The sequence below is a fragment of the Chrysemys picta genome, chromosome 18, assembly GCF_011386835.1.
Source record: "Chrysemys picta bellii isolate R12L10 chromosome 18, ASM1138683v2, whole genome shotgun sequence".
NCBI classification, from domain to species: Eukaryota; Metazoa; Chordata; order Testudines; family Emydidae; genus Chrysemys; species Chrysemys picta.
The window spans coordinates 2949334-2971855 of NC_088808.1; the positions used below are offsets into that span (position 1 = coordinate 2949334).

The 22522-nt window shown below is 52.8% G+C and overlaps 1 protein-coding gene across 4 annotated transcripts; it reads right to left on the reverse strand.

Moving 5' to 3' along the window:
- Positions 1–659: 659 nt before the first annotated feature.
- FBXW5 (F-box and WD repeat domain containing 5) lies at positions 660–22181 on the reverse strand. Of its 4 annotated transcripts, none has more exons than XM_065572286.1 (10): positions 21935–22181; positions 19966–20066; positions 18043–18260; positions 13780–13937; positions 11647–11821; positions 10224–10372; positions 7758–8247; positions 4844–4991; positions 3434–3646; positions 660–2722 (listed from the first exon to the last, which is right to left on the reverse strand). In XM_065572286.1, exons 3-10 carry the CDS (start codon positions 18233–18235, stop codon positions 2476–2478), a joined length of 1773 nt encoding a protein of 590 aa, XP_065428358.1. In that variant the 5' UTR covers positions 18236–18260; positions 19966–20066; positions 21935–22181; the 3' UTR covers positions 660–2475. The 4 variants fall into 4 exon arrangements, with proteins under 4 accessions (XP_065428358.1, XP_065428359.1, XP_008172036.2 ...); XM_065572287.1 differs by having other exon boundaries at positions 19977–20066; positions 21935–21955; XM_008173814.2 differs by lacking the exon at positions 21935–22181 and adding an exon at positions 20744–20871 and having other exon boundaries at positions 19977–20066.
- Between the last annotated feature and the right edge of the window lie 341 nt (positions 22182–22522).

Here is a 22522-nt window from a genome sequence, read left to right on the forward strand (position 1 = left end):
CAGCAGCCAGATGCCCAGGTGCAGCCTAAGCTCACAGCAATCCCCAGCCCAGGGCAAAGGGCATGCTGAGGGGTTTGTCTATGGGAGTAGGGCCCATTGAAAACCTGACTGCAGGAACAGCAGCAGCTACCACTGCTCACTTTAACTGTTCAGTCCCTGGTTAGGGGACAGCTGGGAGACCCAGGTTCAGCTCCCTGCCTACTGTGCTGGCTTTTGGGGGTCACAGCCTAAGATGTGCCTGTCTCTATGCTAAAAGGGGCAGATGGAGTCTAGGCCCCTCACAGTGGAGGGTCTCTGCTTTTTCCAGGCACTGCCCCACTCAGCAGCGCAATGCCCAAGTCCCTTCAGGATCCTAAGGACAGCCCCCCTGAGCGCATTGCCTCTGTACTAGAGGGGGGTTGTTTGGGGCTTGTACCTCCGTGAGAGATGAGGCCGTTTGCCAAGAGTAGCTCGAATCCCAGGTAGCAGAACGCCACACTGCAGCCACAGCAGAGCAGGCCCCTTCTTCAGTGCTGTAGCGAGGAGCAGGGTGTTTGAACAACAGAAAGCTCCTTGCTGTGCTCAGGTCCTGGCCGGGCCCAGGCAGTCCGGAGCCAGTGAGCAGGAAAAGGGTTCACAGGGGCTCACAGCTATTTAAAAAAATCCCCACTCAGGGTGAGTGAATTTAGTTTCTTTAATGGTCAAACAGCTCCACAGGAAGCATCCATGTCTTCCGACCCATTTGCAAACAAAACCTCCCTGCTCTCTGGGGAAGTTTTGCTGCTAGTGACAGACAGACCCGTTATGTGAACTCTGGGGGCTAGAGGCCCTGGAGCCTGCTGCTGGGGGTAGCAACACTATTAATCTTGCCAGCCCCCATAAGAGGAATTAAAACCCTGCGAGTCCACACAGCACAGAAGGCTGCAGCCCAGAGGACTGACAGAAAGCAGCAGAAGCACCATTTAGTTTGACTTGTGCCTCTGCCTGAGCAGAGCGTCCTGACAAGTCTACACCCCTCGTCCTCCCCCACCGCCCGTTTCACAGACTAGAGCCCCTGCTTCCAAATCCAGCCTGCCGTTTTCAAGGCTGTGAGCACTGCACCTGCAGGTTCCCAGCACCTCCGAAATCCAGGCCTGGAGATTTAGGAGCCTAGTTCAGACACCAAGTTCAATTCCTCGGGCCAACGTTTTCAAAGACAAAAACTAGTTCTTAAAGAGGGATCAGCTTTGACCCAGGGCCAGCTCCTGGAAGTGAGACATTTTCCTCTCATCTCCCGCTGTAGGCTTCCACAGGCTGCCTCATCACATCCAGCTCCAGGGGCCTTGAGTGACAGAGCACAGAAAAGACTTGTCGTTTCGTTAGATGAGAACTTAAGGGCGCTGGGGGAGGCCGGTACCAGCGCAGGGAGAAGTCAGCCACAGTGAAAGAGCACGTGGACGTTCTCATCCAGGTGGCAGTTAGTGAGCAACTCAGGCATCAGCTGGGATGGCAGAGCCGCCTGCTGTGTCCTGCAGAGCAAATACCAAGAGTTTGTGGCTCATGCTGAGACAGTTGGACTCCGATTCTCATGGCCAACTCTAGCCCCTACGCTGCCCCCATTGAAGGGGGAACCTCAGCTTTGTGGTCACCACTGCAGTGGATTGCCTGGAAAACAACACATTAGCAATGCAACTGTAGCATCTTAATGTTATTTAGCAGCTCACCAAGGCCTGTCCTATGTGACTCACCAGCTCTCCACGTACCCGTGTGTGGAAGCCAGTGATGAGGTGCACAGGCTCACAGCTAATGGAAAGCAGCAACAGAGGCTTGCCTTAAGCTGGCTGCAGTCCAAAGGACTCTGGTAGGCCCGAGGGGAGACACGGGGTGGAAAGTTGCTAGCTGCCATCAGCAGAATGTTAGAGCTGCCCTGCCAGCACCAGCACCGTAATGCTTTGCACTTTTCGAGCGAGAGCCTCTTTGGAAAGTCTCCTCGCTCCTCAGTTTCCATTCAGGACCTGGCTGCGGAAGACGGGAGGAGGGTGACCAGTAACACTGTCAGCACCTCCTGCATGGGATAGACAGACAGCAATAAAACAGCTACTAAAACAGCCGTGTCATGACAAGAGCAGTGCTGCGACATTTCCCTTGGGCCAACTGCTTTGCAGCCCGCAGCTCGGTGAGGCTCGGTCCCCAGCTCACAAAGAAAAATAAGCTGCCAGTCTGTGCTGATCAGTGACCAAAGCTTGGCTGCAAGTAGCATGACCGACTAGCAGCACTTGTGAGATGTGGAGGGGGAGTTTGCCCTGCAGTGACCCGCTAAGGCCCAGATCGGACCCAGCTCACAGGCTGCAGTGACGGTGAGGGCAGTTTGTCAGATGCGACTGCAAGCTTCTCTCTTGGGGTAGGATCCTTCCAGGGCCTTGCGCCCACAGCTCCTCTCCATCAACGCTCCCATGGTCCAAAGCACAGTGAAGGGTGTGGCTGGAGTGAGGCAGCAGCACGAGCAGGTGCCTTGGTTCAGCTCTTCTGGTTCATGAGCCAGGAGAAGAGCAGCTTCCGGGGCTTAGGTTTCCTGGCGTGGTGGATGCGCACTGTGCGGGGGGAGCGCCACACTTTGATGGTGGTGTCATCACTGGCTGTCAGGAGCAGTTCCTGCTCAATGGGGCTGAATGCCACGGAGTTGACCACATCGTCGTGCTGCAGCTTGGCCAGGCAGATGTTGTAGTGCCGGTCCCAGATGTAGCCATGATGATCCTCTGCCCCACTGCATTGAACAGAAGACACCAGTAAGAACCCAGCCTGGCCAGAGGGAAAGGGGCCCTAACCCCCCTTCCTCAAAAGCCTCACAAATGTATGGAGGAAACAGGTGCCTCTCCCATAAGGCCTGGGGTTACACCCAAAATACTGGCCCAGTTTGTGTCCAGCCCTCACAGCCGTGAGAAAACCCTTTCCAAGGAGCCGCCAAGGGGAATTGATGCAGGGGTGTTTGTCTGAGTGGGCAGTAGTGCTGGAGTGAATTGTGCTGCTCAGTTCAATGGGCACTCACCAGTGTCGTCTTTAGGGTTCAGAGTTAACTGACCCATCAACATGCTCCTTCTTCCACAATCCCAAACCACCAAAAGCCTCGACTATCTCCTCCCCCAATACCACCTTCCAGAGCTCCCTCACTCAGTACTGTACTGTCAAATCAAGGGGGGGGGGGGGGGGGAGGAGGAGGGGGCAGTGGTAGTCACTGCGCTGAGCGTGTGGTTGGCAACAAGCCTACAGGTTTTCAGGTACGTCGTGCTGCTGCAGGAATTGCCCTCTGAGCGCCTCCGAGGCTGGGCCTGTGCTGCAGAATCTCAGACCCACACCTAGCTCAAACACAACAAACCCAGGGGCCCAAGTAGCACGGGACAGGGGTCGGGAACACTGGGCTTCTCTCCCCTCCCATCCCACCAGCTTTGCAGCCAAGAGAAAGAGGCCCACTGGGCACCTGGCTACGAAATCCCTGCTGACATCCAGGAAGATGAAGAAGCATTCATCATTGGGGGTGTAGGCCCGGTGCGAGCGCAGGGCTCGCTTCACCTCCTTCATTGTCTTCAGATCAAACACATGCAGGTCAATCTCCTCTGCGATGGGGGGTGGCTGCATGGGATCAGAGATCACACAGTCCCGTGGCCAGGACCGGCTGTTCACATATAGGTACCTAGGGGACAGGAGGGGAGAGGTTACACTGCTGGGTCACTTCTGTCAGAATCACCAGCTGGTCTAGAAAACCTCTCAGGTGTGACTGTGCTGGTTTCACTGCCTGGCTCTGCAGCACAAGCTCGCAGCCGTGGTTTGAGTTACAGACTCTGGAGAAGGGGGGACAGGCTGGAGTTTTGGAAACAGCCCATTTACATGAATTATTTTTAAAGATTTCAATTCAGCCATTTCCATCCCTGCTCCGTTCTGCAAGTAGGAACCCCCCCCAAGTGTCTAACAAGGCCTTGCTGCTGGGAAACTCCAAGGAGAGCTCATCTTATACACCAAGCTCCTCAATCCAAGCCAGCCACTCAGACGGCCTGGCCCAGCTACACAGATGGGAAACACACATCGCCTTAGGCAGCTCCTGCACGTTGTTACTACCATCAGCATCTGGCTGGTCCCCAATTCCATTCCTATCCCTTCCAGCCAAGACTCTTGGCCACCTCTTCCCCAGTGGGGGCTAAACCAAGCGCCCCTCCCCGCCATCTGTTGGCTTCAGGCCCCATGACTCTGAAGAGCACAGGAAATCCCCACATGGTGATACACACGCGCACGCGAGAAACAAACATACAAGACAAAAGGAAAGCCCAAGCTCCCCAGGTCCCTGCACTGGCAGACAGGTCATGAAGGCTACACCCAGCTGAGTTAATGGAGAGTGGAATTCCTTCCTGACCCCAGATCCTGGGACCAGTTCAACTCTGTGCACATGAGCGAAGCATCACCTGGATTACACGCAAGAGCCATTGACGCTCCGAAACATCCTTGGGGTCCAATGCCCCATTACTGCAGCCTCTGGCATGGAGCAGCTCCCACATGGAGGCCCTCCTCTGCACAGCGCTGTAGCAGAACCCCAGGTTAGTCCCCAGCAAGGCCAACTTGGCTTATCCCCCTGCTAATAGACACACACAGTTCCATGTGTTTTGCTTTGTGGCAGAGATCGGGAGAAGATCTCAAACACCAAGGGCCTGTGTACACGCATTAATGAGTCCATGGAGGCAGGGGACAATCCCTGGGCTCTTCTCAAATGAGTCACCAAGCTCTGGAACCCCCCACCTCCCCCCACTAACTACACTTAAAGTGATCAGCTGGCAGCCAGGAGCCCAGTGCCCATGGCAGACCCTCTGCTCTGCTGTGCCTCGTGTCCTGCCACACCCACCTGTGATCAGGAGAAAGGCCCATTCCAATAATGTGACCGTGGAGGTCGATGACATGATCCAGCGAATCAAAGAACTCGTCTGAACGTCTCTTCTCCCCAAGCACTGGTCCAGCAGTCGTCATCTGATGAGGCAAGATCTGCTTAATCCCTTCGGGGAAAGGGAGCAGGAAGGGGATTAGTCCGCTCTGCAAGAGGGCGCTGCTGCTGCCTGACTTGCAGGGAACATGCAATAGCCAAAGGACTGAAGCGAGCTCCCCAGGCTCCAGAGCAAGGAGCGTCCCTCTGAACCCTTGTTACAAGCTGCTAGGAGAGAGGAAACCCACATGGGGGACCCTGGGTGGGAACTGACTCCCTGACCAGGCTTGGGTGGTGACTGAGTCATGGCACAGTATAGGGCATCAGTCCCTTGGCACTCTCCTCTGCTGGCTATTCCTGGGGCATCAGCCCATAGCAGCATTTGGGCCCTTCCAGTGAGGTTTGCAGCCAGGAGGGGGGTGTTTAGTCCCCTCATTCCCACTGTGTACAGCCAGAGCAATTCCCAAAGCAAACACAAAACTCTTCCTTTCAAGGGCAATATTAACCAGGACCAGTGGTGGTTTCCCGATGCAGTCTTGAGAGAAGCTCCCTTCCCTGCTGCCTGCGAACAATTCACTCAGTTGTAAGGTACGATTCTGTCACTTTCCAGGACCTCTGTGACGACTTCCACAGCATCAGCTGGCCCCGGTAGGGGCAGAACTGCTGGCTGGCGGGCAGCCCCAGGGCTGAAGCAGCGGCCAGGGTTGGATCCACCCCTGTGGGGCTGGAGCAGCAGCCGTGAGTCCTTGCCGCAGGAGCAGTGGCGGGGCTGGAGCAGCTGCCGGAGTTCAGCCCCTGGCAGCGCTTGGACTGTCAGCCCCCCCACCCCCCCCAAGTGTATTTTTAGTAAGAGTCAGAGCCCTGTATGCAGAGACGACCGAGTTGGGGGGAGGTGGTGTAGTCAGGAGTTTGGTTTGCACTTTTTTAAACTCACTGTTGAGAGAGAAGCTCCGTGCTAAGGATCCCTAGCCACAGCTCCGAGTCCTCCAAGCTGGATCAGTCCTGGGACGATCCCATGGACACCCCTCCCAGTTCTCAGTAACACACTTCAGGCCTTCTAGAGGCAGAGGCCCGGACTACACGAGGAAATTAGATCGGCAGAACGACATTGCTTAGGGGCGTGAAACATCCCCATCCCTGAGCCAGCCCCCACATCAACCTAGCACTGTCCACACCGCGATCACCTCAGGAGTGGATGGGAGAGCCCCTCCCATCGGCACAGGTAATAGCTGCGGTTTAAGTGCAGAGAAGCACAGAAGTGTGAACGTGGCCCATTTGCCGGCCTTTACAGTTCACGCCTCCTGGGGATGGTACCGACCAGGTGTGTAAAGTGCTTTGAGATCTGCTGATGAGAAGCACTGCAAGAACTGGCATTATTGTCATTATTTAAATGAAGGGACACTGGTTGTGCCTGGTGACTTTCATCTGGCCATCAAGGCAATTTACAAGCCCTCAAGGATTGTGCCCACAATGCATCAGCCTGTGGGCAGGACGAGTCACGTGAAAGGCCGGTTGTGACGTATGGCTAGAAAGGGTTAAACATCCTGCAAAATCAATAACTCTCATAAGACATGTGGGGAGATGTTTGTGGTTTTGTGCATTTACATATCTAGGAGTAGGGTTGACAATGTCATCAACAGTCCCTACCTATGCTGTATTCTGATAATTCAGAGGTCAAAAGAACATCGTAGCACGTCAATGAATTGTACTGTGAGTGGTGGAGGAACAAGCAAACGGCCTGATGTTAATTCTAGAGCTAAGTGATGGACCTCCTTCAAAGTCAGGCTAATGACCTTCTGAACACCAACTTGTCAAAAGACATGACATTGTATAAAAGATTCTGTCATCTCAGATCTGCTTAGGGGAGGTTTGAGTCGCAAGACTGAGGTCCCAGTTATGTTGGTTCGTCCTGACTAGGAGATTTGGACATTGGACTAGAACCTATGAACTATTTCCACTCAAGGCTCCAGCGTGGGGGATGGAAAAGTGGAGGGAAAGCCCCCTTCCAAAGAGGCTGTCACCTAGGCCCCTGGCAATCAGCCAGCAGCTAGTGTTGTGGCTGTGGCGCCGTCTCAGCGAGGGAATGAGGCAGGGGCTGGGAACCACTGAACCTTCTACAATTAGAGCACTTAAAAGTGGGGTTCGAGACGTAACACTTTAGAGAGCGCTGTGTGTGGGAATGCTTTCAAGTGAGCATTGGCTGAATGTGCAAAGCCCTAATGTGCTGGCGGTCAGAGCACTCAGATCTGAGCTGATCCTCTTCCAACCTGCCCCGAGTCTCCCCGAGATCTCCCAACAAGCCAAACCGGGAGAATCAGCGCCATGGAGGGGTCAGGATTGCCGAGAGCTCCCCGGTAACTGGCTGCCCCGGCAGTGTTCTAAGTCCCACAGAAAGAAAAAATAAAAATACATCTGCTGTGCATGTTGGGTGTGCAGCCTGCAGGTGCTCAGAGGGCTCGAGCCCTCAGCCTGGCCCATGGCCATGGCCAAGATCTACATCTCAAACCCAGGCCTTCCCCTCTCGCTGTAACAAAATAAAGGGCTGGCTAGGCGTTTATTTGTAAACAATTCTAGGGAGTTGACTTTTTTTTTTTAAATCTCAAAAACAGCTGATAGGATTTTGCACAAACTTCCCAGAAAGTTTCACCTTTGGCCAGAGCCCAAGGCTGGAAAGATATAGCCTGGTGGGAAGCATTTTGGGAAGGGGTTAGAAGGGAAGCGGTTTTCAAACCTTGACTCCAGCAGGCACCCGGCAGAAAGCCACTGTGCTAGGAGGTGACCAGTCATTGTCCAGCTTTGTCCCTGCAGGAGCAGAGCAAGGCAGGGCTCTGCCACTCACCTATCTGGTGTGGAGAGTAGGTGAGGCATCCTGTGGTGAAGATTAAGTATTTCTTCTTGTTGCTGGCCTCTGTGGGCAGCTGGTTCAGCTCAGGCGGTTTAGTCCTGTTCCTGGCAAGCAGCTCTGCCACCTTCGTCTCCAGCTCGCTCTCACTCATGACGGGCATCACACGGCCTCCGAGGATGTCGTCCAGGAACTGCTGCAGCCCGTCCTCTGCTGTCCCGCTCCCACCATCCGGCGATGCCTGCGCCACTGGCTCTGGCATCACTTTCTGCTTGGGCTTCACCTCCTCTTCCTCACTGTCACTGCCAAGATCAAAGACCTGGTAGGGAGCGGCAGCAGCGGCCAGCTGCTCCTTGTAGTCCAGGAGCAGGTCCGGGGCGTCGTAGCGGCTGCAGTCTGCCACCATCACTGTCCGGATGGTGCTGGCGTTCAAGTTCTGGATTTTGAACAGTCTCTTCACTACATTCACATTCTCAGACTCTACGCCCTGTTAAGAGAAGGGAGAGAGGTTCACAGTGACCAAACAGTATCAGAGAGCATGGGAGGCCTCAGGGTCACTTCTACAACAGACTTCATAGGCGCCCCAAGCCCTCTCTAACCAGCACAGTGCCCTTTAGGGTCTTTCAACAGAGGCTGTCAAAGCACTTTACAAGTGGTGGTGAATGGAGCCCCCTGGAGATGGGCCAGTATAGCAGGTACCATCTTACAGGTGGGGAAACTGAGGCACAGAGGGGCGGTGACTTACGCAGGGTCACACAGCAACAGATCTGACAATAGAACCCAGCATTCTCTGTTTTAGACCTCTAGCTGACACTGCCTGTCCTAACAAACAGGTTCAGGAACAAAGTTTCTATCCTGACCACAGGTTCAGCATGATTGGTGCCAGCTGACTGGCCATTCTAGGAGCGGGAAAACAGGCACCAATGTGCTCCTAGAGTTTGTTTCTCCATTTCCTTCCTCCAGGAGGGTTTCACTGCAGCTACTCCATCCTGCAGGCTGCTCAATCTCACAATCTGCATTAACACAGGCTGCCAGGGACATGAATACTCCACTTCTTTCGGCATGCAAATTGCCAACACCACTAAAAAGGGAGCACAGGCTAATGGGCAGAAAAAGGACTTGCTGGCTCACAACTTGGGCAACTCAACATCCAGGCTTCATTTTCCCCCATCTGTAAAAGGGGGAAATAAATCCTTACCTCTCAGGGGCTGCAAGGGTTAATACTTGCACCGAGAGATCCCTGGTACTCGTATAAAGACTGAGGTTTCAGGGCACCCAGGGGAAGATGAAGGAGCTATTCTCATCCTATAGGGCTGCTGGGCAGCAACAAGACAGCGATGGGCTGCCAGGCAGTGTTTGTCCACCTTCTCCGGGGCAGTCTGGAGTAACTGATGCAAGAGGTGGCAGACGGAACAGAGCACATATGTGAGCCTAAAGAACGGAGGGGAAGGGGCACAAGTGGCAAACAAATAACAACGCTCCCGTCTGCTATGGAGAACCAAGGGCTTGGCCTGCCAATAGCAGTGCCTGCTGTAGTAAGGCTCAGTCAGGAGAGCTGTACAAACAACGAGGATCTCAAAGCGCAACAAGCAAACTGAGCTCAACCTCCCTATCCAACACCCCCCCAGTGGGAAGGGCTGTTCTCCCTATTTCACCAAGGAGGAAACTGAGGCACGGTGGGTAAGTGAATTCCACAGGTCACAGCGAGCCCATGACAGGGCAGGAGCAGTGCTCGGATCCCTCTCATTGGCAGCCATAAAGTGCGAGACGGCACTTCCTCCAACATGTCACATGACATTCACTTCCCTCATTTCCTCTAGCAAGGATTCTTTGACCCATCTGCGTCCATATTAATTCCCTGTCCAGCGAGCACCGTGTCCCATAAGGCCAAGCACCCAGATACGACGGCTGACAGACTCCAGCAGCCCCAGGCACCCAGCTCTTGCATGACCCATCAAGGCATCCAATGACTCTTAACCCACCTGCTCACCGTGGCTCATCCTCTGGTCCCTTCCAGAATGAGACCCTGGGCTGGGCTCCAGGCTCCATCCCCATTAACATGACACGAGTGCATGGAAGCAGACAGCACAGAGCCACATGGGAAGTACCCACTGCAATGGGTGCTGTGCCAGGGACGCAGCAGGGTACTGGAGGGCCACCTTGAGCCAACTCTACCATGAGCCTAAGCTCTCCATCCCTCTTAACCTTCTCCCAAGTTCATGCTATCACGGTATTTGCTCCCAGAATGACCCTAACTCCCACGACAGGAGGCGTGATGGTGGGAGACTCCTCCGCTCCTCGCTCATTGGCAGTGCCCAGGGTTCTCTAAGGCATCGGCTCCCAGAGAGGAGCCTCAGCAGAGACGTCAGCGAGACAGTGTCTCACACCCCGGGCCCAGCTGATGGGAACTGTCCAGGCTATTCAACAACCCAGAGCCTGGAGAAGCTTGGCCCTGAGACGCACCTGGAAGGCATTGTTCAGCCACAGCACAGAGCAGGAGGTGATGTGCCCAATTCGGTGCAGGTTGCCGGAAATCAAGTTGGTTTCATTCAGCCAGCAGCCAAACACATCATAGGGTTTGTTCCTCACCCTGGAGAGGAGCGTGAAGTTCTCTGTAGGGAAGGAGAAAGGGGAAGGAGAATACAGCTCCACAGAAAGGACCCCAGTGAAGCAGGAGACAGGACCCATGGGATTCAAGTCAGAGCCCCAGCTGATCCCGGAAGCAGAGTGGATGTAAAGATGGATGGTCCCTCTTACAGCTAGTTATCAGTGTGGATTCCCAACACACTTTGCCTTTCAGTGGTGCTATGGCAGGGGTTCTCAAACTGGGGGTCGGGACCCCTCAGGGGGTTGCCAGGTTATTACATGGGGGGGTCGCAAGCTGTCAGCCTCCACCCTAAACTCTGCTTTGCCTCTAGCATTTATAATGGTGTTAAATATACCCCCCCAAAAAAGTGTTTTTAATTTATGGGGGGGGGGGGTCGCACTCAGAGGCTTGCTGTGTGAAAGGGGTCAGCAGCACAAAAGTCTGAGGGCAGGTCTTCACTACGGGGGGGGGGGGGGGGTCGATTTAAGATACGCAAATTCAGCTACGCGAATAGCGTAACTGAATTCGACCTATCGGAGCCGACTTACCCCGCTGTGAGGACGGCGGCAAAATCGACCTCCGCAGCTCCCCGTCGATGGCGCTTACTCCCACCTCCGCTGGTGGAGTAAGAGCATCGATTCGGGGATCGATTGTCGCGTCCCGACGAGACGCGATAATTCGATCCCCGAGAGATTGATTTCTACCCGCCGATTCAGGCGGGTAGTGTAGACCTAGCCTGCCAGATATTCCTCTAGGCCATATAGGGGCTGTCTCTCTCTCGCCGCAGTGAGCACCGCTGTCAATGTAAACAGGGCCCACTGGCTCTGAGCCAGTCCATCCCTATAAGGAGCCTCCGCTTGGGTAGGGAACCCAGGATAGAGGTAGCAGAAGACACTGCGACTCAGGATCAGTTGTGTCCCAGGCTTGGAGCAGCGGAGGGCAATCCAGGCCAGGAGGGAAGTGCATCAGCAAAGCTGCGTGTGATGACAGGAACAGACCAGTTAATGGTCTTGTGCGTCAGGGGCTATTGGCAGAGCTGGGAGATGGGGTGGCCTCAGGACTGAGCTGTGGGGGAAACCTTGCCCACTCTCCTGCTGGCTGACTGTGGCAATTAGAGTCTGCCAATGCCCCCTTTAAAGAGGGACATGAAAACCCCATCCAGTCCCTTTCCTAGGTGTAGGCCAAGTCACAGCCCCTCCGTCCTGCCACCTTCAGCTTTCCTAGGGCAATTTGAATCTGCGGCCATCCAGCCAGTTCCACACTCACACCAAGGCAGAGCCAAGCTGAAATGAGCATTACCCAGGCTAATGACTGCGATCTCTCCTGAGGAGCAGTTGCGAGGCCCCACAAAGACCCCTGACACCAGGAGGAGGGTGTCATCTGAGTTGAACTGGGAGAACTGGGTGTAGCTCCAGTTGTACCGCCTCATGTTGGAGCTGTGGAGCAGGGAAATGGCCAGCTCGTTGTTCCAGATCTGAGGACAAAGGGGACAGGGCAGGCTGTTAAGAAACCTGGACACTGTCACTCAGAGCATCTGTCATCAGATGACCAGGATTTGCAGAGCACCAGACCGGAGACTCGGGAGCACACGGATGGAGATGTGCTAACCCCACCTTGCTGCCAGAAAGCCATTCAGAAGGGAACCGGAGGGTTTGCAGTCACTGCTATGAAGAGCTTTGATGAATTTGGCCCCAACCAGTGCACTGCCCTTGTTACTGTCATTCCCTCAACCTCAGAGGATTGGTGCTCTGCAGCACCCAGGACAGTTGTGCCTCAGAGCTCAGTTCTGCCTCCTGGTTCATTTTAGGGTCATATCCTAAGTTACCCATATTAAGCCACACGCAGGGGCTCAGGGCTGCGGCGGGGAAAGGCACCCCCCAGTGCGGACCTGTCGCGGACGGAGGAGAGGAGCCCCTCCGTCGGTCCGGCCCAGCCCCACTAAAGCTACTGCGGCCAGGGAGAGGCACCTCTCTCCTGGCCCTGGGCTTCTGCGGCAAGAGAGGGCTGGGGGAGTCCTCTTTTCCCACTGCAGTCCCAGGGCTGCCTGCACCCTAAACCCCTCATCCCCAGCCCCACCCCAGAGCCCACCCACCCCTTCCCAACCCTCTGCCTCAGTCCTGAGCCCCCACCCAAACCCCTCATCCCCAGCCTAGAGACTGCACCCTCCCCACACACCCCAACCCTCTGCCCCAGCCCTGAACCCCCTCCCATACGCCAAATCCCTCGGCCACATCCCCAGCACATGAATTTTGTTATGGGCACTAATATGAAGATGATGTGTCACACATCACCTCCTTATTGGTCCCCATAACAAAATACATTCCGCACACGGACGTAAGAAATTAGAGGGAACCCTGGTCACTGGCTGGGGGAGGGACCTGACTGCACAGGGCCCCAGTGCAATGCGAGTGGGATTGGAGCTGGGCTATGCTAGCAGGTCATTGCAGTCTGACAGGACTCCCCTGGGTCCTGGCAATGGAGCTGGTGTCTAGGTAGGGACACCTGGCCTTAACTTAGTCCACCTTCCAACCTCCCCATCGCCACTGGCCACCTCAGCAGTCAGGCTGGACCCCGCTGCACCCAGCCAGCTTTCCCCAGGTCAGGGCCAAGTGAAGCCAGTCAATGTGCAGATGTTACTCAGGAGCCCCCAGATGAGGCACAGGGAGGGGACATGACTCACCCCAGGGGACAGCAAGTCAGTAGCAGAGTCTAGGCCCACAAAACTGTTCACACCACTTGTTTCCCTGCTCTCCCAGTCCCTGCCCAATCATTGCCCACGCTGGGGCGACAGCACATGGCTTGGGGCTTATGTCAGAAAGCCCAGTGAGGGAGAGCTCAGGCGAGGGAATTAGGTTAGGGGGTCTGTTACAGGAGCAGGTGGGGAAGGGTCTGTGGCCTGTGATGAGCAGGGGGTCAGACTAGCTGATCATGATGGTCCCTTCTGGCCTTACGGTTTATGCGTCCAGAGATTGCCTCTGGACACCTCCAACTCCCCCTCCTTCCCCAGCCAAACCCTCGTCCCTGCGCAACCCACTGCTCCCCCTCCTTGATTTCTATGCACCAACGAGAGCCATGTCACACAGGAAATGCACTAAGCCCTGCAAAGGAAGCAAAAGGGGTCTAGAAAAGAAGTCCCAGAAGTCACGGTGATAACCAGCCACTCGAAGGGCCAGACTGAGCAGTTCAGATGGCCCGAAGCCCCACAAACTCAGATGCACCCAACCTGCCCATCATTCCTTCTGCTTTCTGGACATTAAGAAGTTTCAGCCCCAGAATCCCTCCCCACAGCTCCTGACTAGAAGGCCTGACAGCACTAACCAGAGAGGGTCAGCGTATCAGAGCTCAACGGAAGATTTTCACAGCTGGAGTCTGACTGGGACCAGCCTAGATGAGTGAATATACCCCTCAGAACAATAGCCGCATGCCCTTTACCTTAACTGTGCAGTCCTTGGAGCAGGATGCAAACAGGTAGCCTGTGTGGGAGAAGCTAAGGTGTAAGACCTGGTCATTGTGCTCCGTCAGGGTCTGCACTTCAACACAGGGGATGGTGTCATAGAGCCTCTGGAAGTCCTCATACCAGGAAACAGCAGCTACAACACAAACGGATAGGAGGGAGGAGTCAAAGCTCAGCATAGGTGGAAGCCATAAAGCCACATGATTTGTCTATAGCAGGGATTTAACATTTCTCACTAGCGTTAGCAATGGCAGGAGCCCCAGTGTAGACAAGGCTGCCACAGCCGCAGCCATTGGTAATCAGGTTTGCTCTGAGCAGCTTAATAAATACAGAAACTCCTCATTTAACGTTGTCCCATTTAACGTTGTTTCAATGTAACGTCCTTGCTCAATTAGGGAACTTTGCGCTTAGGACTTTCTGGGAGGGAGGGGCAGGAGCAGGGAAGCGCTGCATCTCTGCTCCTGCCCCTCCCTCCCTGAAAGTCCTAAGCGCCACCAAACAGCTGTTTGGCAGCACTTAGGACTTCGGGGGGAGAGAGGGAAAGAGATGTGGCTCCGGAGAGGAGGTGGGGGGGGGTGGGAAGAGGTCGGCCTGGAGTGGCGCGGGGACAGGAAGAGGCGGGCCTGAAGTATTCCTGGCAAAATCCGAGCCTGTTCTCCGGGGAAGCTACCGCTTCTGCTGCAAAGGTGCTTCCTAGCGTCCTTGCCTGCAGGGGGCTGTGCCTGTGTGGGGTAAGCCGGGGCACTTCCCAACCACAGTACAGTACTGTACAGTATAATGCCTTTTGTCTGCCCCAAAAAAATGTCCTTGGAACCTCCCCCCCCCACATTTACATTAAATCTTATGGGACAATTGGATTCGTTTAACATTGTTTCACTTAAAATTGCATTTTTCAAGAACATAACTACAACATTAAGTGAGGAGTTACTGTACAAGGAAACGTCTATTGGAAGGATTTTAACTCAGAAACATTGGTAGGTTCTAAGCCACACAGCGAGATGTAGGGCATCACCATGAAGAGCCCAATGAATGCCTACTGCTGGGCCCTGAGCAGAGGTTAGGTGCAAACCAGATGTTAGGATGCATAAGCAATGGGATAAACATTAGTGAGAATATTACACCATCACAGAACCATAGAACCACAGGATTAGAAGGGACCGCGAGGGTCATCTAATCCAGTGGTTCTCAACCAAGGGTACATTTACCCTTGCAGAGGTCTTCCAGGGGATACATCAGCTCATCTAGAGATTTGCCTAGTTTTACAACAGTCTACATAAAAAGCACTAGCGAGATCAGTACAAACTAAAATTTCATACAGTGACTTGTTTATATTGCTCTATATACACTGAAATGAAAGTACAATATTTATATTCCAATGGATTTATTTTATAATTATATGGTAAAAATGAGAAGTCGGCAATGTTTCAGTAATAGTGTGGCTGTGACACTTCTGTATTTTTGTGTCTGATTTTGAAAGCAAGTCGTTTTTAAGTGGGGTGAAACTTGGGGGCACGCAAGACAAATCAGACTCCTGAAAGGGGGACAGTAATCTGGGAAGCTAGTCTAACCCCTGCCAACACACAGGATTTGTTGTGTCTAAACCATCCAAGACAGATGGCTGTCCAGCCTCCTTTTGAAAACCTCCAGTGAAGGAGCTTCCATAACTTCCCTAGGCTGTCTGTTCCATTGTCCTACTGTTGTGACAGTTATGTACATTAATTGGAGACCCTCATCTGAAACGCTGAGTTCCATTCTGTTCCCTCCGTCAACAATGAGATAGAAAAAGTGAGAGGTCCAGAAACGATGTGTGGTCAGAAGAGGCTTCTATACGAAGTGGGATTGAGAAGAACAGGACCTATTTAATTTAGAGAGATGCGACAGGTACACCAAAAATACATTAGGACCTCTCACAATACAAGAGCCTGGGGACATTTAGTGAAAATGAAAGGTCACAAGCTTAAGTCTCAAAAGTAAGATTTTTTTATACAAATGCATAATTTGTGGCAGTGAGTTCCACAGGCCAGTCTGAGGACTGACAAGGCCAAGGATTCCAAGGAGGAGTTGACATTTCCATAGGTAATGAGAACATCCATAGTTACGTTAGATAGGAGTTCAAAAGTTAGGGACATCAGCTCTCCTGCTGCAAGGTATAAAGCAGCCACTAACTGAGGGCTAGGAAGAAACTCATGGGCAGCATATTCCACAACCATCCATTAAGGGAGTCTTCTACCTTCCTCTGTAGTATCCAGCACTGGCCCCTGCTCGACAGAAGAGGGATCTCTCCATTAATTATATGGGGGGCAGAGATAGCTCAGTGGTTTGAGCATTGGCCTGCTAAACCCAGGGTTGAGAGTTCAATCCTTGAGGGGGCCATTTAGGGATCTGGGGCAAAATGTGTACTTGGTCCTGCTAGTGAAGGCAGGGGGCTGGACCCGATGACCTTTCAAGGTCCCTTCCAGCTCTAGGAGGTAGGATATCTCCATTTATTATATATTATAAAGAGTGCGCTAGATGGGTCACAGCTCTGATTTGGCCATTCCACTAATGCTCCTAATCACAGCAGCCCCCGGATCCCATTTACTGAGCCCACAGACACGATGCTTCTCCCTAGGTTTGAACTGGAACCCTGATATTGTAGCCCCTTCTCAACAGGGGCAGCTTGACGCGGGCAGACTTACCGACTGACCAGACCGGGGGCTCTGCTCCTTTCCATCAGTCCCCTAGGGGTGGATGATCTCTTTGCAACTCCAGTTCAGCCATTCATTTTGTTGGCGGTATCCTTTAATATCGGCCTCTTGGCACAGGTATGTCACATGGGGAGAGCAGCACAGGCCAGTGCACCAAGTGCTCCAGCTCTTTTGTTTTCAGCCCCCTGCCAGCAGAGCTGGGGAAGTACCCAACCAAATTCCTGGACTTACTCTACTGCATTAACGGGTCAAATGACATAACAGCATCTAACACACAGGTTTGCCAGCTCTGGTCACAGCGTAAACAGGAATTAGAGGAGCACATGCACAAGTCAAACAAAACTAACCTGGAAATATTAAACACACCTTCATTTTGGATTTACTTATGCTGGTTACAGCTAAAAGCCAGTTAGCCGAGGGTCTACGGTGACACAGAAAACCTTCAGGGTTCAGACAACAGGCAGCAGCCCCGTGCTGGAGCTACACATCCTAAAGGCTGCAGGGTTGAAGCCAAGTGGATTTTTGCAGCCATTTTTATACTTCATTCTCCCTCCCCCAAGAATGGGTTCTTTGCTCACGCATTCTTCACAGCATGACTCTCCTGCCTCACTCAGCTGGAAGGTCAGGCATTCTCTGCCTCTGCACCCTCTTGATTTCCCACGGGACTGGAACTGGAGGACGAGCACATGGCTGCTCTACATGTCACATGGTGAGGAGCAGAGTTCTGCAGAGTCATGCCCCTCCCACCTGGGACTTGTATGCACCTTGGCAATGCCCAGTCCCTGAGTCCTCTCAGCAACAAGGGTCTTTCTAGACTAGGAACATGACCTTGGTTAAGGACCACTGTTGTCTTCCGTGGCCAGTCCTCAACCAGTGGTTGAAGATGTTCAGGTGCAAGGCCAAGTGAGACCCACATTTGAAAGTGGATAATACACCACCACCATAAACATGAGATTCGTTGTACCTGCTAATGCCCTTCTTAAAGGACAATAATCACCCGGCAGCCTGATCTAAGTACTGTAAGAAACTGTCAGTCTGAAGAAGGGTTAAAAAAAAAAAAAAAAATCTTTAAATTTTGGATGTGGGGGGTGAGAGGGAAAAAAATCTCTGAATTTTCAGCAAATGCTATTTCCCAATTTTCAACAGAGCCTGATGGGCAATAGACCCTTTCCCCTCTAGGTCACTATGTGATGGCTGATGTGACATGAACTAGGGATTTCAGTCCAGGGAACATGGACCAGTGCCTCACATCACATCTGACCTGTCCAAGAGGCCAAGGATTAAACAATCCACTGGGAGCTGCATGTCCCTCACACATCTTGGTGCTTAGCTCTCCAGGGATGGGCCCTTATAGAATACTATCAGTCAAAGATGGGGTCCCTACAGGTCAGAGTAGGGCACACTGGCAGGGCTGCATGGAGGAAATCTTGTGCTGCTGCCGATGCTGTTCCTGTTTTGGGTATTAACAAGACTGTGGTCTACCAGTCAGCTAACCCAGCCCTTTTCAACAGTGCAAAATTGATAACTTACTAAACGTAGTTAAAAATACCAGACCTGGGTGCCGTGGCACTTCTCGAGAGACCCTGTAGTATCTATAGAACAGCTCCTTCCACAGGAACTCATCCCGGGCCACCGCATGCCATTGCCGACACACCAACCCCACCGAGAGCACATCTACGTGGTCCAGGTACAGGAAAATCTCATAGAGGATGCTGTCTGGGAGAAGGGGACTATCCCCAACATCCATACTGTCATTCTGTCACCAAAGGGCTCTGAAAATAAACACAGAGGGGAAGTTGGTGCCTGCTCATCACAGAAGGTAGAAATTTCCCAGTTTGAGGCATGAAGAATAGCAAGGTTCTCCTGTCCAAGCAAACTTATTCGGAGGCATAGGGAAGGAACAGCAGCTTTTTACAGGCAGCAGCAAACAAACACATAGGGAAAGTGAGATTTCTAAAATTCACATGACCAATCACTGGTGTTTGTACCATAACATTTGGTGGTGTGCTGTGTAGTTTTTTTATTCCCTCTGACTTTATCCTTAATGATTTTCTTCGATTTTTTTGTCCCCAAACAGAAACGGCTTCTTAATGAATTTTCTACTTTTATTTTTTAATGTAGCAACTCTTTAAACCTCCATAGTACCAAGACAGACACTAACATTTCCTATGAAGTTGTTCACAGGTGGCAGATCAGCCATTACAAACAGAGGCCCCAGTACTACAAATGCTCACATCCGGGCCTAGCTTTATTCATGCACATACAGTGATCCCCGACACAGGCTGTCAGCAGCGTTTGATCCTGGGACTTTCAGCACAAAAGCAGAGCTTCTAGTACTTCAGCTAAAGAACAAGATCTATTAGCTGGGGGCAGTAGGCAACAGCTACACTCTGCGTGGGCCAACCCCGGGGGGCGGTGGGAATGCAGGGTACTTTACAAACTTTTATGTAGTGTAGTTGTAGCCGTGTTGGCCCAGAATATTAGCGAGACAAAGTGGGTGAGGTAATATCTTTTACTGGACCAACTTCTGTTGGTGAGAGAGACCATAAGAGCAGCTCTGTGTGGCTCAAAAGCTTCTCTCTCTCACCAATAGAAATTGGACCAATAAGAGCGATTACTCACCCACTTTGTCACTTTACAACCTTGTTATATATCTTGCTCAGGGAAGGGTAAAGGTCTATATTTTGGGTTTCAACCCCAGCTATGGGCCCAAGGCAGAGACTATTCTAGAACTGGCACCTAAACAGACCTGAACTCTAGGACAGCTCAGACACTCATGAGAGGCTAACCCTGCTGGGGAGTAATATAGAACACATTTGTAAAGTGGGCTGTCTGTCTCGCTCTGGGAGTGGTCCAGAGAAGAGGCACAGCCTACCGCTGCTGACAATTAATGGACCAAGTCCTTTAACTTAGGAGGTAGACATCTAAGCTTTGGTGCTGAAAGTTCCAGGTTCAAACAGTGCTTATAGCCCATGGTGGACTGTGACTTCAATGGGGGTACTCACATGTAGCCAGAATTTGCTGCTGCTGCTTCTTCACATTTAGGGCCTGATCCTGCTTCCACTGAATTCACTGGGAGAAGGATTTAGTCCTGAGTCTTTTTCAATTATCTGCATTAACACCACACTACCCTTTAATAACAGTGTACGTGACTATAGCACCTTTCATCTTGGGATCCCAAAGACCTTTATGAACATTCATTAATTCTCACCCCACTCCTGAGAGACAGGTATTATTATAATGTCAATTTTACAGTTGGAGAAACTGAGGCACACAACAGTGACTTGGCTAATGCCATACAATAAATTAGTAGCAAAACTATTCTCCTGCTACAGCCACTTGACAATGTTCCCTCTTTGCTCTTTCATCTTAATGGACTAGAGCTGGATTTCAAAGACAATAATATGGACTGTAGAAAGCTGCAGCCAATTGAGAACTATTTGTAATCTGGAGCAACAGGTTAAACAGCATATATACCTTTGACTCACAGTTAGCAACAACCCCTCAGAAGCTTGGAATTGCGGTAGTCCTTAGCAAAACCTCATCTTCTCCTGTGCATGTAACCAGGAGAGCACTGGCTGCAGGTAGAAAGAGGGACATGATAAGATAATGACCCCACATGCAGACTGCATGGGCTTGGCGCAAGATGCAAGGAGCCCCAGAGACCATCTTTCCACTAGGGAATTGTATAAAGGTGTTTCCATCAGCTCAGCAGGTTTAATTAAGATAGCGATGAAAATGCCCCCCGCTGCCAGAACCTTGCCTACAGTAGAGCTCCCACTGGCCCCAACACTGGCACAGTGGCCCAGTGGGAACATGTCCGAGCATTCCCCACTCCAGAGAAGTGGTCTAGGGAGGTCAGATGCTGAGCTCCCATTGCTACTGGGGTCCCTTTAACCGGACACAGCCTCTCCCATTTCCAGCCTGCATGGTGATAACTCCACCGATCCCCTCCCCTGCTGCTTGCAGCCAGCTCCTGGCTCTGCCAGCTGCTCGACACACACCGGACTGGCACGTAGGGTGCGCGTGGCCTCGACGCGCTGCCATGTCTGGCAGCTCCATACCAGAGGCCAGTCTGCCCCCCCCCCCCTCCCCGGGTGCCACCACCTGGCGAGGGGCCCCTGGCACCCCCACTTCAGCTGCCCCTCCCCCATCCAGCCTCTCGGGCGGAGGAGACCCCGCCCCCAAATAAGGAGCCCCCTCATCTCAGGGCCCCCCAACAAGGCGCCCCTCCCCCCTTAGCCAGATCTCCCACCTCAGCTCCACTGCTGCCCGGCCCAGCTCCTCCCCACGCGCCAGCTTCCGGCCCTCCCTCTACCCGCTTCCGCTCTGGCCGAGCTGCTAGAGCCGCTCTAGCCCCTCTCTATGGTCCGTAGCCACGCCCCCATCCCAGAGGCCCCGTCCTGCCCAGGCCTGACTAGTGGAGCCCAGCATCGTCCATGTCCGGAGGCGCTCACGTGGCATAAGCCTGTGGTTCGTTGTGTCTCCCGCCGCGGCCCGGGCCGGGGGCTGGGGGCCAGGCTCTGAGCTGCAGACTCCCAGCCCGGCCATTGGTGCACAGCGGGATCTGGGCATAGTGGTGTACAAGTATGCCAATTAGAACTGGCAGGGCCAGCTCTAGGTTTTTTGTCGCCCCATGCAAAAAAAAGGGCTCCCCCCACTCCAGCCCTGGGCTGCCCCCACACCCCTCTGCTGCCCCAGCTCTGGGCTCCTCCCTTCCCCCCACCAGTGCTCCCCCACCCACACACACCCTGTCGCCCCAGCCATGGGCACTCCCCCCCCCTCCACCCTGGTAACTGGTAACTCGCTCCCAGGGCGGGTCATTCAGCAGGAATTTTGGATGTTCACAGAACACAGACAGGATTGGTTCCCATATGGTTACAGAACTGCAGTAAAGTGGAACAATTTTCAGCTTGTGTGATTGGAGGATATCTGGATGCATATTATAAGACTGTCCTACATAAACGAGGAAAAGTTGAGGTGCCTTTATTATTCTTTTGTTCCATTCTTTGTTTCTATGGGGAAGTTGCCAATGCAATATAACTGTCTTCCTTTTAAACAAATAAAACTAAAAAAAAGGCAATGGCTGTTGAAAATAGCAATTCCAGTCCTAATAACCACTGGGAAGCATTTCTTGCTCAATTTTATCCTACTTTTTCTACAGCAAGTTACAGTGGATCAGTATATTTGATTTGGGAGAAATGAAGTAACAGCTGTCCAAATTGCGCTTGAGCCCTCCTGAATTTTGAGGTGTTCAAATCTGGAAGGCAGGTGCTAGATTCCCTTTCTGAATATTAGCTAAATCTGGAAAGGAAAAGTCAATTTCTGCTTCCATGGCTCAGAAGTGGAAAGCCTCCTAGGTGCCTGGTACTGTATCTAAAGCTGCCCAGGTCCAGAGCCTCCCCTCCCTTACTTTTCATTTTAAATTCTAGTGGGATCCACGTACCTCCCTTGCTAGGCTTCAGATAGAGAGGGGCACTGTCCATTTAGTCCACCCAATTCTTTCTTTGGGGGCTGCAAGGTGAGGTCACACCAGTATCCCTAATCCAGTCTGGGGATGTCTTCTGAAGGGGATATCTGGGCCAAAGCCTTCTACTCCTTGGGCAGACTTGTTCCCCATTCACAGGGCTACCCCACTGTAGCAGTGAGCTCTCCATTCACAGCAAGCTGCAGCATGAGGTTTCCGCTACCATACTCCCTCCCCCTCCCTTTCCTCTTGATAGCAGCCAAGGGAATGCTGGGAAATGTAGTTCTTTCCCTGCTCCAGGGCGGGCTCTATAGGCAGGGAGCTAACCAAGGAACTACAGCTCCCAGGGCCCTCTGTTGGTTCTCAGCTCCCATGCTGGATCCCCCGGCTGCCACCCCTGCAAATAGGCTGCCCCAAGCACCTGCTTGCTTTGCTGGTGCCTAGAGCCGCCCCTGCTTCCTGGAGAGCTGCTACACCTCGATCACCCTGCCCAAGATGCTGGCCGAGGATGGAAGTATCTCCTTCGTCAGCTATGCTGCCCAGATGTGCTCCTTGCGGTCCCTAGGA